The sequence below is a fragment of the Mytilus californianus genome, unplaced genomic scaffold (assembly GCF_021869535.1).
Source record: "Mytilus californianus isolate M0D057914Y unplaced genomic scaffold, xbMytCali1.0.p SCAF_14, whole genome shotgun sequence".
NCBI classification, from domain to species: domain Eukaryota; kingdom Metazoa; phylum Mollusca; class Bivalvia; order Mytilida; family Mytilidae; genus Mytilus; species Mytilus californianus.
This window is the reverse complement of record NW_026262626.1, coordinates 18986436-19002921: the sequence shown is the minus strand read 5'-3', so window position 1 is coordinate 19002921 and position 16486 is coordinate 18986436. Positions and strand designations below refer to the sequence as shown.

At 33.4% G+C, this 16486-nt stretch overlaps 1 protein-coding gene across 2 annotated transcripts in view; it reads right to left on the bottom strand.

Moving 5' to 3' along the window:
• The window catches only part of LOC127724334 (baculoviral IAP repeat-containing protein 2-like), a 34896-nt gene that overhangs the window by 2879 nt on the left and 15531 nt on the right, over positions 1-16486 (bottom strand). For both annotated transcript variants that reach the window (XM_052231269.1, XM_052231268.1), the window contains exons 3-6: positions 14375-14529; positions 9096-9126; positions 1681-1812; positions 939-1037 (exon numbers count right to left, since the gene is read on the bottom strand). In XM_052231269.1, coding sequence (XP_052087229.1) covers positions 939-1037; positions 1681-1812; positions 9096-9126; positions 14375-14529 — 417 coding nt within the window. The remainder of the gene's footprint in view (positions 1-938; positions 1038-1680; positions 1813-9095; positions 9127-14374; positions 14530-16486) is intronic.

Below are 16486 nucleotides of genomic sequence, written 5' to 3'. Positions count from 1 at the left end.
AATTCATTGTATCTGATAATCCATGTATATATTTTTTGACGAAGTTCTGCTAAAATAATTATTTAAAATATGAAATTCATAAAAAAAATATAAAACACATTTTTTTTTGTATATGTTTTTCATAATTGAACCATTTAATTTTACACCATCCTAAAATATACCGAAAAATATTAAATGACAAACCATAATATACTTCATTGGTACCTTATATGTTGTATTTTTCTACGATGAAAGTTCTAGAAAATTATTTATGCCTGAATAACAGAACATTTTGGGAACATGTCAGTTAGACATCAACATAACAACACAAAGTCCTCTTAGAGTACAACATTTGGTTATAACAATTTATAAACCGTCTAGCTAAGCAATATGTCAAGGTCCAAATTCTACAGAACTTGTGAATACAGGAAGAAGGTAAGGGAGCTACCATTTGATTTTTATAGGGGTCTAGGATGGAATTTGAAAAAAAAGTCAGAACAGGAGTTTTGAGTAAAAGAATAGGCAGGATGACAATTTAGGTAAAAAAAGTCAGGATAAACTAATAAAAAATAAGGCAGGACCGAATAGAGTGAAAAAATAAAAAGGCAGGATAGAGATTACAACTAAAAAAAATATGCAGGACATAATTTTTCATCCTAGCCCCCCATAAAAATCAAATGGTAACTCCCTAAGTTCTACAGCGTTTTTGGCCATGTAAATTGATCCTTAAAATTAAACGATTAGACTAAAAAAAAGGTAGGTTCCTCTAATACTTGCTTACTTTCCATGAACTAGGGAATATCATTTCATTTCCATCCATATCATTTCATTTCCATCCATATCATATTACCCCACAGAGGTTCAAAGGCCAAGATGCCTGTTGATTGAGTAAATAGCTCATAACACCTTTCATTTAGTATGGATGTTTCGAATTTAAATGTGGGCCAGTGTATTCATACCTAAGTTGTTGACAATGTCTGTATTTCCACTAGCCTGCGAAGACTGTACTTCTAATATTGCTTGAACAAGTGACTCCAAATTTATTTCTGCTGGATTCCCTGTAGAATTGGTAAAACAACTATGTAACAATTTTAAAGAATACACAATAACTTTCAAATTCTGTCTTTTATTTTGAAAAAAGTTGGCAAGAAAATAAGGATATTGTGTTATTAAGATTATAGCTGTAAAAAACTTAAGATTTTTTTTTAATTAAGGCTTATATCTTTTTCATGCAAAGCTCTGATTCCTTGACCGGCTTTGGCTATACTTTTGTTCTTTTTTGTTTATAAGCTCTTCATGAAGTTTTTCAACAAGTCTTGAGTTTACTAACATTTTGGCCTCGAGCATCAATGAAGAGACATTTATTGTCGAAATACATATCTGGTCCAATAAAATTGATCCCGATGATGATGGAAGTTTTTAACGACCTTGACTGGCTTTACAGCCCTCGCACGGTCGAAACTTGATACCGTCAATGTTATTTCTATTTAGTTTATACCAATGGGTCGATACCTCTTCTGGTGGACTGTTAGTCCTCGAGGGTATATCACAAACACACTAGCCAGTACTTTGGTACTGGCATGAAAATACAAACATTGTAAACTCAAATTTATATTAAAAAGTTGAATTTTTTATGTGTCTTAATTGTAAGCAAATATTCTTAACTTAAATGCTATAAAACCTTTTCGTTTGCCATCTCACCTAACGTTTTCATGGCCTCACTGACTGAAAGTTGATCAAATCCCATTAGTACTGCTTCTAGTTGCGCTGATGATACAGGACTAGCTGCATGAGCTAAAGATGATGCTGATGCTACTGTTTGGTCCATTGAAACTGGAAGATATTCAATGTCAATTTGATATTGATACAAACATATGGTATAGAAGTACAAACAAGCGAGCAAAATTAAGCATACTAGTACACTAAATAGATATTCTTAAAGGGGCATTAGCTAAATATGATTTTTTTTGTTCAATCATTAATGAAAGTGAAATAGTGATATAAAAATTTGCATTTAGCAGCATGTTTGGTTCAGTTTTGTCAAAATAAGCAAAGAAACAAGTGAATAATTCGACCTTATTGAATCCGTATTAATGTGAACTTCAATTGAACCTCTTAGCTAAAGATGGGTTACGCATGAGCTAGGCGTGTTCAGCTATTAAAAAGAAAAGAATGTCAACATTGGAAGGGAAACAAGGGAAAACCATTTGGTTGACTGATTCGATCTACAAAAACTCTTTGTTATACAGGTAAAAACGATTATTAACATATTTTTTAAACCTATAATATGAAATCAAACAGACCTAGAAAAATCCATTCATATCGGGTTATATGACTATCGGCAGTCTTCGGAGCTCATCTCGATGGTTAATTAGATGGCGTCTAGACTAAAGTACACATGAAATGCTGATACATATTATCGAGTCCGTGCATCGTAAATTGCATATTTTAGACTTTCGCATCTGGTGCAGAAAAATTGGTACCGTTTATGTTATTACTACCACTGGGTCGATGCCCCTGCTGGTGGACTGATAGTCCCCGAGGGTATCACCAGCCCAGTAGCCAGTACTTCGGTACTGGCATGAAAATACGGATCTAGTGTTATTGAAATTTCCTGTTACAAAATGTTTGAAATTATTTAAAATTAAGGAAAAATGTATCTCCCTCGTGCAAAGCTTTAATTCCCTGCCCGGCTTTGGCTATACTTTTTTGTCCTTATTGGCTAATAGCTCTTCATTTTTTAAATAAGCTTTGGATTTTCAAATATTTTGACTTTGAGCATCACTCAAGAGAGATTGATTGTCGAAATGCGCATCTGGTGCAGAAAAATTGGTACCGTTTATGTTATTACTACCACTGGGTCGATGCCTCTGCTGGTGGACTGATAGTCCCCGGGGGTATCATCAGCCCAGTAGCCAGTACTTCGGTACTGGCATGAAAATACGGATCTAGTGTTATTGAAATTTCCTGTTACAAAATGTTTGAAATTATTTAAAATTAAGGAATGTATCTCCCTCGTGCAAAGCTCTGATTCCCTGCCCGGCTTTGGCTATACTTTTTTGTCCTTTTTGGCTAATAGCTCTTCATTTTTTTAATAAGCTTTGGATTTTCAAATATTTTGACTTTGAGCATCACTCAAGAGACATTGATTGTCGAAATGCGCATCTGGTGCAGAAAAATTGGTACCGTTTATGTTATTACTACCACTGGGTCGATGCCTCTGCTGGTGGACTGATAGTCCCCGAGGTATCACCAGCCCAGTAGCCAGAAAATACGGATCTAGTGTTATTGAAATTTCCTGTTACAAAATGTTTGAAATTATTTAAAATTAAGGAATGTATCTCCCTCGTGCAAAGCTCTGATTCCCTGTCCGGCTTTGGCTATACTTTTTTGTCCTTTTTGGCTAATAGCTCTTCATTTTTTTAATAAGCTTTGGATTTTCAAATATTTTGACTTTGAGCATCACTCAAGAGACATTGATTGTCGAAATGCGCATCTGGTGCAGAAAAATTGGTACCGTTTATGTTATTACTACCACTGGGTCGATGCCTCTGCTGGTGGACTGATAGTCCCCGAGGGTATCACCAGCCCAGTAGCCAGTACTTCGGTACTGGCATGAAAATACGGATCTAGTGTTATTGAAATTTCCTGTTACAAAATGTTTGAAATTATTTAAAATTAAGGAATGTATCTCCCTCGTGCAAAGCTCTGATTCCCTGCCCGGCTTTGGCTATACTTTTTTGTCCTTTTTGGCTAATAGCTCATTTTTTTTAATAAGCTTTGGATTTTCAAATATTTTGACTTTGAGCATCACTCAAGAGACATTGATTGTCGAAATGCGCATCTGGTGCAGAAAAATTGGTACCGTTTATGTTATTACTACCACTGGGTCGATGCCTCTGCTGGTGGACTGATAGTCCCCGAGGGTATCACCAGCCCAGTAGCCAGTACTTCGGTACTGGCATGAAAATACGGATCTAGTGTTATTGAAATTTCCTGTTACAAAATGTTTGAAATTATTTAAAATTAAGGAATGTATCTCCCTCGTGCAAAGCTCTGATTCCCTGCCCGGCTTTGGCTATACTTTTTTGTCCTTTTTGGCTAATAGCTCTTCATTTTTTTAATAAGCTTTGGATTTTCAAATATTTTGACTTTGAGCATCACTCAAGAGACATTGATTGTCGAAATGCGCATCTGGTGCAGAAAAATTGGTACCGTTTATGTTATTACTACCACTGGGTCGATGCCTCTGCTGGTGGACTGATAGTCCCCGAGGTATCACCAGCCCAGTAGCCAGAAAATACGGATCTAGTGTTATTGAAATTTCCTGTTACAAAATGTTTGAAATTATTTAAAATTAAGGAATGTATCTCCCTCGTGCAAAGCTCTGATTCCCTGTCCGGCTTTGGCTATACTTTTTTGTCCTTTTTGGCTAATAGCTCTTCATTTTTTTAATAAGCTTTGGATTTTCAAATATTTTGACTTTGAGCATCACTCAAGAGACATTGATTGTCGAAATGCGCATCTGGTGCAGAAAAATTGGTACCGTTTATGTTATTACTACCACTGGGTCGATGCCTCTGCTGGTGGACTGATAGTCCCCGAGGTATCACCAGCCCAGTAGCCAGAAAATACGGATCTAGTGTTATTGAAATTTCCTGTTACAAAATGTTTGAAATTATTTAAAATTAAGGAATGTATCTCCCTCGTGCAAAGCTCTGATTCCCTGTCCGGCTTTGGCTATACTTTTTTTGTCCTTTTTGGCTAATAGCTCTTCATTTTTTTAATAAGCTTTGGATTTTCAAATATTTTGACTTTGAGCATCACTCAAGAGACATTGATTGTCGAAATGCGCATCTGGTGCAGAAAAATTGGTTTATGTTATTACTACCACTGGGTCGATGCCTCTGCTGGTGGACTGATAGTCCCCGAGGGTATCACCAGCCCAGTAGCCAGTACTTCGGTACTGGCATGAAAATACGGATCTAGTGTTATTGAAATTTCCTGTTACAAAATGTTTGAAATTATTTAAAATTAAGGAATGTATCTCCCTCGTGCAAAGCTCTGATTCCCTGCCCGGCTTTGGCTATACTTTTTTGTCCTTTTTGGCTAATACCCTATTTTTTTAATAAGCTTTGGATTTTCAAATATTTTGACTTTGAGCATCACTCAAGAGACATTGATTGTCGAAATGCGCATCTGGTGCAGAAAAATTGGTACCGTTTATGTTATTACTACCACTGGGTCGATGCCTCTGCTGGTGGACTGATAGTCCCCGAGGGTATCACCAGCCCAGTAGCCAGTACTTCGGTACTGGCATGAAAATACGGATCTAGTGTTATTGAAATTTCCTGTTACAAAATGTTTGAAATTATTTAAAATTAAGGAATGTATCTCCCTCGTGCAAAGCTCTGATTCCCTGCCCGGCTTTGGCTATACTTTTTTGTCCTTTTTGGCTAATAGCTCATTTTTTTAATAAGCTTTGGATTTTCAAATATTTTGACTTTGAGCATCACTCAAGAGACATTGATTGTCGAAATGCGCATCTGGTGCAGAAAAATTGGTACCGTTTATGTTAATATTTAATCTTTCCTCCTCATAACTCTGTTGGAGCAGTTTCTGCGTAAGGAGCACACTCCTGTATATGAAGTCAGTATAGTGTGAACATGCACGAGCATAACGTATCAATTGAGATATGTTAACACCATACGACGGAGCAGAGGGTATGTAATTACTGCTGAGAAAATGGAAATTGATAATTGGGAAGTTGAAATCATCCCGTTTGTCATAGATTTTAGTGTGAAGTCGTCCATCTAATATGTCAATATTGAATTTTTATATATATTGAATATTTATACATGTTATATAGCATTGCCTTTCAAATGTTTCGGGTTGAGTGTTCCTGGTGAAGTCCAAGGTAAATACAGAAAGACGGCTCGGAAATACTAACGTTATAAAGTGTTATTTTCGTCTATAGTGAGTGATCAGGGTGCCTACTTCGTGTCAAAATGCAACCGAAAGGAAAAGAAGGAATGTGGTGATAATTCGTGTTACATAATTGCTATACGCAAAGGGAAAAAAATTAAAAACAAAAAAAAAACAAAGGAACATTTTGGTTTACAGTTTGTTGATGGTATCAAAGTCACAGTTAGGCCTCACATATGGAACACGAACTATTGCCTAACTGAAAGTTCAAGATGGTCTCTACCATTGTATTGAGCATAAGTTCTTGCTTTGTGTCAACCACACGACCCATGTGCCATGAAGAAAGCAGCTGCGGGGTAATATCAGCAAATCATAATTGTGCATGTTGTATCTGGCATATAATATAAATAAAAGAATGTGTCTGAGGACACGAATGCCCCCGCTCAAGCTTTGCAACAAAAATGGGTCGGACGGATGGAAAGACGGACAGACGGAAAGAGGAAAAGACGGACGGTCAAGTGTAACACTTAATGCCCCCGTCGACTACGGCGGGTGCATAAAATTATATGGTTAGGTATGTAAAATGCAAAAACAAAATGTTTTTTATTTGTGTATTACAAGGATTTTATGTACTGTGTTAAGTATTTGTCATGGTAATGTATTAAAGTATTTAATATCAACTATATTTTAATACGTTAGACCGAAGAGCTTAGAATTCAATAGCTAATATAACACTTTCTGAATAAATCATTAGAAGCAGAAAATAGCTAGAATGTTTGTGAGAGATAAGGGAGTTGTTGGATAAGAAACGTCGTTTCGTAAACAAAAGTTTTACATGCAAGGGTTTTAGTTTGTTCTGTCCAACATACTACTACTACTACTACTAAATACAATTATTATAATAGATATTCTTATGTAACTGAGCAGAAACTTGGAAGCCGCAAATATACCCTAACGTACGACTAATTCGTTTTGACTAACCTAATCTGTGTCACAGATGACCACGGATGTTCCACTTGTTGTAATATAAATCCCGTCCTATTTTCCTCGATCGTATAAGTACCGCTTGCAACTTATAACCATATTTTTGCGTGCAAGGAGCAACACGGTGGATGCCACGTGGGGAACAGGAACTGCTTACCTTTCAGGAGCATCATTCAATTCAATTCAATTCAATTCAATTCAATACTTTATTGGAAAGAGCTCAATAGAGGCGTGATCCAAATACAGACAATAATATATTCAACAATAACATCTACTATATAAATGAAATAAAGATCATAAGTGAATATCCGGTTCTTTATAATGGTTGGTGTTCTTCAAACTTTAGTGTTCTGTGTTGTTTTAAGTTGTTGTTTGGTCTTGTCATCTTTTTTTTATTCGATAGTGTTTTTGGTGATTTACGTAGTTTATTCGAAATGAGTCGTTCTTATATCAACTCCTGTTCAGCTCTCACCACTTAGCATAAGGCAGAAGTCTCATACAAATCAAGACATCTACGACTCCATTTGCTGTTTATGCGAATCCGATAGTTTTGTCCGCATAAAATTCTTATATCTGTGTTCAATGACAAAACGTCTTGTGTTTCAAGTTGTTTTAAAGATTGAAATTTAAACTAGTCGTCTCTATCAAAATTCGTGAACGATGTACGTCAATATGTTCTTTTTCAATAATATGTACTGTAAGCTTTTACTTACCAATTTAAACCCTTTTAATAGTGATAACAAACAGGAAGTAGAACAAAGAAAAAACTCAAGAGGCGCTCCTACGAGCCTGAATCGATCACCTGGTAAAAATATGCCATTTCGATATTACTTTTCACCTTTATTGCAAACATTTACGTTAATTGGTAGATCTTGTATTGGTAATGATTTCTGCAGTGAACAGCTTGCAACTATCTATCAGGAATATGACAGTTGTTTTCCATTCGATTGATGTGCTCGAGCTTTTGATTTTGCCATTTGATAAAGGATTTTCCGTTTTGAATTTTCCTTGGAGTTCCGTATTTTTGTTATTTTACATTTTTTTCACAGTTTTCTAAATAATTGAAAAACACAAAAAATAGTCACAAATTGTCATTTTAAGGGCTCCTTAAGAAGTCATCAAATGGTTTCAGTTCTATTGGCATTTTTGAAGCGCTTGTAAAGCTGATTAATTTTATTATTTCGTCAAGATGAAACTACTGTTTGCAAACAGAATTTCAGTAATGATTTAAATGTATTGGAAAGCGTATGAAGACCTGTTACATTTTGCATCTTCTTTTCTTCAATACATTTTGATATCATAAACTTATTCTGAATGTTTTTTTTACCATAGTGTCATAATGATCAAATAATAAGACTAGAACTACATTTGATTGTTTTCTGTTAACAGTGTGAAATTTAAAGGCAAGCAACATACAACTACTGAGCAAAGTAATCGAAGTTAGCCGGTCGAGATTATCAGTGAACAGCATGAAATAAAGCTAAGCATGAAAGATTAGTCCAAAGACAAACAAGATGTGAAATTAGAAACAAGGCCACATCAAGACCATGGGTTATTTTTCTAAGTTATTTTGTACACCTCTCCATTTCAAAATGGTTTACATAAAGTTAAGAGGACAATCGTCTTTATAATTAAGACTATTAATGACTTTGAAGTACTGTAAATAACCTATTGGAAAATTCTTTCTAAAGAATTTCAACATCAAATCCTCAAATTTATTAAATTGTAAATGTTATTTATTGACCCATTACTTATTTACCAATGGGAGATAGGCCTCGGTGGCCAAATGATCTAAGTAATTCATCTACAGTGATCTCTAGCCTGTTCACACAGAAGTTGATAGTTTAAAAAAAAACCTCTGCCCTACGTGGCAAGGTGCGTTCGACTCCAATCTTAATTGACTTAATTTCCAGTTTTCCTACAGAGTGTCGATGGTTATCTCCAGGTCCTCTTGCTACCATGAAATCGGCAAGAGTGATGAAAGTTGCGTTAAACTTAAACAAGCAATCAATCAACCAATGTGAAGTCTGAACAAAATTTAGAGCTACTCATGTCATGGCAAATTTTCTAATTGAACATATTATTAACAGTTAAATACAAAAAATATGTAAAACTTATTGTTTGAAACTTCAGTGAGATATGTCAGATGTACATGTAGGACAGTAATTTGAACTCTGCTGTTATATAAGATTATCAGAGCAACTCACCATTTTGCACAGGAATTCCTTGCTGGACATGCTGAAACAAAAATGTTTCTGGTTTTATTTCTTTATTTCAGAATTACATAAAATATTCCAATTATTTTTTAAAATATAAAAATCCCAGTTGGAAAATTTATTAACCCTAAATCTACATTCTACATTACTAAATCATATTAAAAGAATACTAGCTTTAGTAGCAGATACAAGAAATATTGCACAAAATAAAAATAACATGGTTAAAGAAATAGATAAAAATATTGATAAACATGTTATCAGTTAGTCTGTTTTCTCATGAATGAACTAGTAATATTAAGTTCACTGTTGTAGTCAACATCTAGCAGAACCTTATTTGTCACTTATTTCTAAGATGAAGCCCTGAAAATCAAAAAAATTATTTTGTCTTTTAAATCTATCTCAGCTATATTATGCCCATAATTGTGTGTTTATTGGAAGACAGTTTGGAGTTAATTCAAGAAAAGTGAAATAGCAAGAACATTTACGTTATTTTAAATTTTTTTAAAAAGCTTGAAAATATAGGTGTTGAGACCACTCTTCCATTTTATGGTTCTTCTATAAAGATTGTATTGTGTACATTCAAAGCCTGAAATTGCATATTTTAAGTTTTCATGTAGATAATTTTGATAATTCAAAGCCCTAAATCTAAAATTTGGAAGGTTTTTTAACATCTTTTTGAAAAAAAGCCCAAAAAGTAAGGGTTGGCAAAATTTGCTGATTTTTTCAAAAGTGAGGAAATACCCATTCAATCTCCACCTTTTCCATACTTATCAATGATTTGGTCTGATTCAATTGAAGCTTTATGAGTGTGGATTTACTGCCTCTTACTAATGATTATATTATGTTTCATCTTGACAAATTTCATGGCTGTTACTCTGCTGTAGACATGGCAGAAAAAATATTTATTCAAATTGCAAATGCCATGCATTTTTAGGCTGGTCGCTCTTCGCCCAAAATAAAAAAATACCAAATGGAAAATACTGTTTTATCTGTCTAGCAGAAGAAAATTTAAGTGTCGTCAAATCTATTGTTTCAATCTCTATGTATACAATTTTCTTCTTTATTATTCAGATATCAATTAATACTTTAATGAAATATGTATCACAAAAAACAACATCCACATGAAATTACCTATTTATAAATGATCAAGATACTAAGCATACAATTTAGAATGTCAAACATGACTTTTATTTACATAAAACTTATAAATTGTGATCATATCAAAACAGTTGGAAGGTAAAACCAATTATTACAAGGTTAAAAAGTATGTGTTCATAGTACACAGATGCCCTACTCGCACTATCATTTTCTATGTTCAGTGGACCGTGAAATTGGGGTCAAAACTCTAATTTGGCATTAAAATTAGAAAGATAATATCATAGGGAACATGTGTACTAAGTTTTAAGTTAATTGGACTTCAATTTCATCAAAAACCACCTTGACTAAAAACTTCAACCTGAAGCGGGACAGAAGGAACGGACGGACGAACGAACGAAAGCAAACACAGACTTAAAAACATAATGCCACTAGGTGGGGCATAAAAATGATTGAAAATTGAAAAAAAATTTGAAAGTTGTGCTAAATCTTGCTAAGGCCATCTATAGAAAGTCTGATACATTGTTACAAATACATTTTCTGATATATACCAATACAATCAGATCATACATTGTTGATTTTGAAGCCTGTCAAAGAAATAATTAGTTTTCTGAAGTTGTGTCATCACATAAATGTACAAGTTTAGCATTTAAATCCTTGTCTATTTGTGGTATTGATTCCTCAATTCTTTCTTATTCATTTATAGCATCATGTTGCAATAATTTATACGAGTATAACGAGTATGTATTTTGCATTCGGAACACTTCTGGTTTTTGTTTAATCTCTGTGCTCAATGGAAACTGTGTGGGAAAAATCTTGATGAACCAATTTTTTGTCTTTTCATTAGACTTTTCAAGATGATAAACACAAATGAAAAAGTTGTTAAAACTATGACTTAGTGGCATTAACTCCTGTAAGGGGTCCCTTGTTGATTCAATTTATTTGACTTAGATGTACATCATGTGTTACCCACCATTGTGCAGTTCAAAGTTGCAATCTAGGTATCATATTTTTTAGGATATAGGGTGAAAAAAAACCCACTAAAATTAGTCTAAAATCAACTGATTATTAAAGTCCTTTATACTTATCTTATTTTGCTAATAATTTTTGCTATCAACAGTTTTTTCTTTCTCCTATAATTTCCAGCAAAAACACATAAATATGTAAAAATCATTAATCAAAAGCAACAACTCCTCAAATGACACTTTCTGACTTTTTGTTTTCTTCTTATTTTGCTTATCATGCTTACAATTTCTCACTTATTACTGATAGTTTATGCAAAAAAAAATACACAAACATGGGTAAAAATCATCATTCATGGGCAACAACTCCTATAAGCAGACAACTGTCAATTTTTGAAATCTTGTCCTGTAGATGACTTTGCTGTTTACAGTTTGTTTATTATAGCATTTTATCACAATGTACAATTTTAGCCTTGGTTGCCATGTTAGTTTGCAGGCGAGATCATCATACCCCTATTGGTGAAGTTATATCAGTTGTGAAGAGTTTTGTAAAAGTTAAGGGCCAAAAGATGCCAAGTGTTGAGAGAATAGTTCACTTAACCCTTTGGACCAGGTGAACTAAAAAGAATTAAAAAATAAATTACTGTGCAGTTTCAATACCATGCACCTAAACAAAATTTGTAATCATTTTCAAATGACCTATCATGTGAAATTTGTTGACTTTAAGGTATATATGATGTCAATACTAATAAAAAACAAGTGTGAAACCAATTTACGTTATCATTACACTATAGTTTTTGCCTTTTTGGAATAACATTCATTTAGTATGGTGAAGTCAAAATTTAACAAAGTCAAAAATATAAATTACTACTATGATGATGTTCAAGCTGTTGTTTTTCAAAAGTTCAGTTTTGTGCTTTTTTTTAACCTATATAATCATGATAAACAACTTTTTAACTTAAATAAACCAACATATTTAAGGATGTAGTCAGGTCAGGTTTAGGAATATTTGTCAGATGTTCGACCTCCTTGGGTTTTTTTCTACGATACAGGGTAAAATATTTTGTCCCATATCACCCACTTTTCTTTTCATAGAAGACTTCAATAGCTCATAAAAAGGTTATTACCGAAATTTAAGCAGATTCTAGATTTTTTTCTTATGATTTGAGACCCAAATAATGCCAATGCTAAATATAAGGTAAAAGTCCAAATCGGCCTTTTCCCGCCATTTTTAAAAAATCAAACATCTCAAAAAGGAGTTCCGTAACCTATCAATATTTTTTAGCCTCTTCTGACTTTTAGTATCAATTTTAAATTCTAGATTTTTTTAAATTCACCTAACTACATCCTTAAAGTTCTTCTATAATTTAAAATATTTTTTCCAAAGTAAAAAGGATACAAAAAATTCCTTTTTTTTTCTTTGAACTTATACACAGAAGTGATTTTGTAAACTACCTAATTCTAAAAAGTTTTTTGACATGCACATACATCATTGGATATTTAGATTCTAAATATAATAAATGCAAAATAGTAAAATACATATAAAAACACTGATAAACGACCATATAAAAGTTCAACAAATAGTTCATCAACTGTCAGTGGTTCTCAATACACCTAAGGTGTAAGGATTCAATTAAAAAATACCTCTTGCTATTGTTCAGATGACATTGTGGATAAGTGGGAAATAGGATAACTGATAGTAAATGAAGGTAATAAAAGAGGGTCATAATGGTGGTACCTTTATGACAAATAATTGTAAAAAAATCTTGCCAAATGAAGTCAATGGTAATTTTTGGTGCATGACGATAAAATGTACATTTTCTTTATGGTGATAAAAAGATATCTGATTTTGACAAATCACGTTAAATTCTCTCCCAAAATAACGTTAACGGATAATTATTTAAGATCTCTGACAAATAATGATAAGAATATTTTGACGAATCACAATAACATTTTTACCAATTTGACGCTAACAGTAGCTGAAAATGACCATTTGACGCCAGACGGTAAAGGGCATTTCTACTCTCATGAAACAATTTAAGGGTTAATAGGTCACAAACGTCAGTATTCACTGACAAAAATCACCAACATTAGCTAGTGTGCTTTTAAAATTCGGATTTATAGACAGATCCCGTGTCTACTCTTTGTTTATAAGTATCTGACAACACTTCTTTCTACTTCCTGTTCTGGTATTAGTTACCTCAACAAATGAAATTTCTGTCTTCAAATTTTTGAAGGTGTGAATCATTATGACAAAACCAGAGGATCTGGAAAGGTTTTTCCAACAGAAATAAGAAAGAAGTGTCAGATCCTTGTAAGGGAAGCTTAAATGTTAAGCCTTTGTAAAACAATCTTTGCAAGTTTGTTGAATACTTTAGAGCTGTTTTCAATTAAATGTTGACTAAAGAATGTTTGATGTCGACAACTATGACACAAAATAACTAATGTGTTCCCTATGATTGCTGTCAAGATACACAACCATACCTAATTGGCGCCAACATCATAATACCAACCATCACCCATTTGAAAAGGATGGCAAATTTCTAACAAATATTTTTTCTTCAAAATTATAGCCGTATATAGCATGTGTACTTCTACTTCATATTCAGGCTCTTTTTTGTGTGTAAATACTGTACGTTTTGATGTATACAACTTAAATTGTGTATATAATATTATCAATTTTTTTTTTTTCATAGATATAAGAAGATGTGGTATGAGTGCCAATGAGACAACTCTCCATCCAAGTATGTTGGTTTTTTGTTTTTCAAGTCTTTTATAAATGGAATACTTTTCTTTCATTTGCCGCCTAAATGTATGAAATCACAATCTTTGATCTAATCATGCTAATGAATAATAATAAATCAACCATATTAGTTTTTCAAATAAAATATTTTCTATGTTCATGATGCTTGGTCCATATTGAAATATAAGAAAATTAAAAACAACATCTTGCATACTTATATCTCATATTTAACATGTTTAATGAAATGCAATTTTTGATGCAAAAAAAGTACTACAATACAACATGTACAAGCAAAGATACAGTGAAAATGTGATTGTGATGCACATGTATCGAATCACAGCCTCAAGAATAAACAGGTAAAATGCTTTCTTTTATAAACTTCACAAAGTTTGCATTGCCCCTTACCACATTACATGTCTTAAAAAATGCTTATGAGATTGCAAACATCTAAAATATTTTAATTTTCACACCTGTTGAATTCTTTCTACAAATTCTTTTCCTTTTGATGCCGCTAGCCACTGACACTGTGGAAAACTTTTAGCATGCTCTACAATTGGAATGTCATTTGCTTCCCATTCAGACAGCATACCTCCACACCAAAAACATTTTGCCTTGTCCCCTTGACCTGAAAAGAAAACAGCATTTGCTAAACCTGTCATACAATTTGATGAATCTGAAACATATAATCATGATATATATAAAAAATATTAAAAAAGTGAACTGTACATGTTCTTTGACATTGTACCATTATTGATCATGTTGATGATTATAAATACAGTAAACTGAACGTTTATCTTATAGATAAGATGTAGAAATGTACCATGAAAATGAGGTCAAATTAAGTCAGACGAAACCTGCCAGAGTGACATTTACAACTTACAATCATGCTTTACTGCCTAAAGTATCTGAGAAACAGACCTTATCACGTAACTTTAACCTTGATCATTGATCCATGAAATAAGGTCAAGGTTAGGTGAACCCTGTCTGACTGACATGTAGACCTTGCAAAGATCCAATATATACCAAATTTTATATCAGTATCCTTTTGCTTACAATAAGTAAAAATTCACATGAGAAAAAAACATACAGTTTTTATTAACAGTCACTGAACCATGAGAATGAGGTCAAGGCTTACATGGTACTCCATTATTGTTTGGCTACTGCTTTTCTGTCTGAGCTACCAGTTTTGAAATTCTATTTTAATAATAATAATAATAATAAATTCTTTATTTAAAGAGGGTAAACACAGTTTGTTACAACAAAATAATCTTCCCTGAGGCACATAGTTAATTTACAGTCAAATAGTTCACTGTATTATTATAAACATGATAAGAGATAAAACTATTCAAGAGGTACATGTAGTAAACAAGAGTGCACACGCTGAAATGTCTCGCCTTCTTTACTAATCATTGATATTATGTTGATAGTCCTAAATATAAAGTTTTATTACAACTGTCACATAAACTTAACATTAACCAAGTAAACTAAACATTGACCAATGAACCATGAAAATGAGGTCAAGGTCAGATGAACCATGCTAGGCAGGCATGTACAGCTAACAATTCTTCCATACAACAAATATAGTTGACCTATTGCTTATAGTTTAAGAAAAACAGACCAAAACACAAAAACTTAACACTGAGCAATGAACCTTGAAAATGAGGTCAAGGTCAAATAAAACCTGCGTGACTGCCAAATAGATCATAAAATATTTCCATACACCAAATATAGTTGAACTATTGCATATAGTATAAAAAAAACAGACCAAAACACAAAAACTTAACTATAACCACTGAACCATGAAAATGAGGTCAAGGTCAGATGACACCTGCCAGTTGGACATGTACACCTTACAGTCCTTCCATATACCAAATATACTAGACCTATTGCTTATAGTATCTGAGATATGGACTTGACCACCAAAACTTAACCTTGTTCACTGATCCATGAAATGAGGTCGAGGTCAAGTGAAAACTGTCTGACGGGCATGAGGACCTTGCAAGGTACGCACATACCAAATATAGTTGAACTATTGAATATAGTATTAGAAAAAAAGACCAAAACTCAAAAACTTAACTTTGACCACTGAACCATGAAAATGAGGTCAAGGTCATATGACACCTGCCAGTTGGACATGTACACCTTACAATCATTCCATACACCAAATATAGTAGACCTATGGCATACAGTATAAGAAAAACAGACCAAAACACAAAAACTTAACTATAACCACTGAACCATGAAAATGAGGTCAAGGTCAGATGACACCTGCCAGTTGGACATGTACACCTTACAGTCCTTCCATAGATCGAATATACTAGACCTATTGCTTATAGTATCTGAGATATGGACTTGACCACGAAAACTTAACCTTGTTCACTGATCCATGAAATGAGGTTGAGGTCAAGTGAAAACTGTCTGACGGGCATGAGGACCTTGCAAGGTACGCACATACCAAATATAGTTATCCTATTACTTATAATAAGAGAGAATTTAACATTACAAAAAATCTGAACTTTTTTTTCAAGTAGTCACTGAACCATGAAAATGAGGTCAAGGACATTGGACATGTGACTGACAGA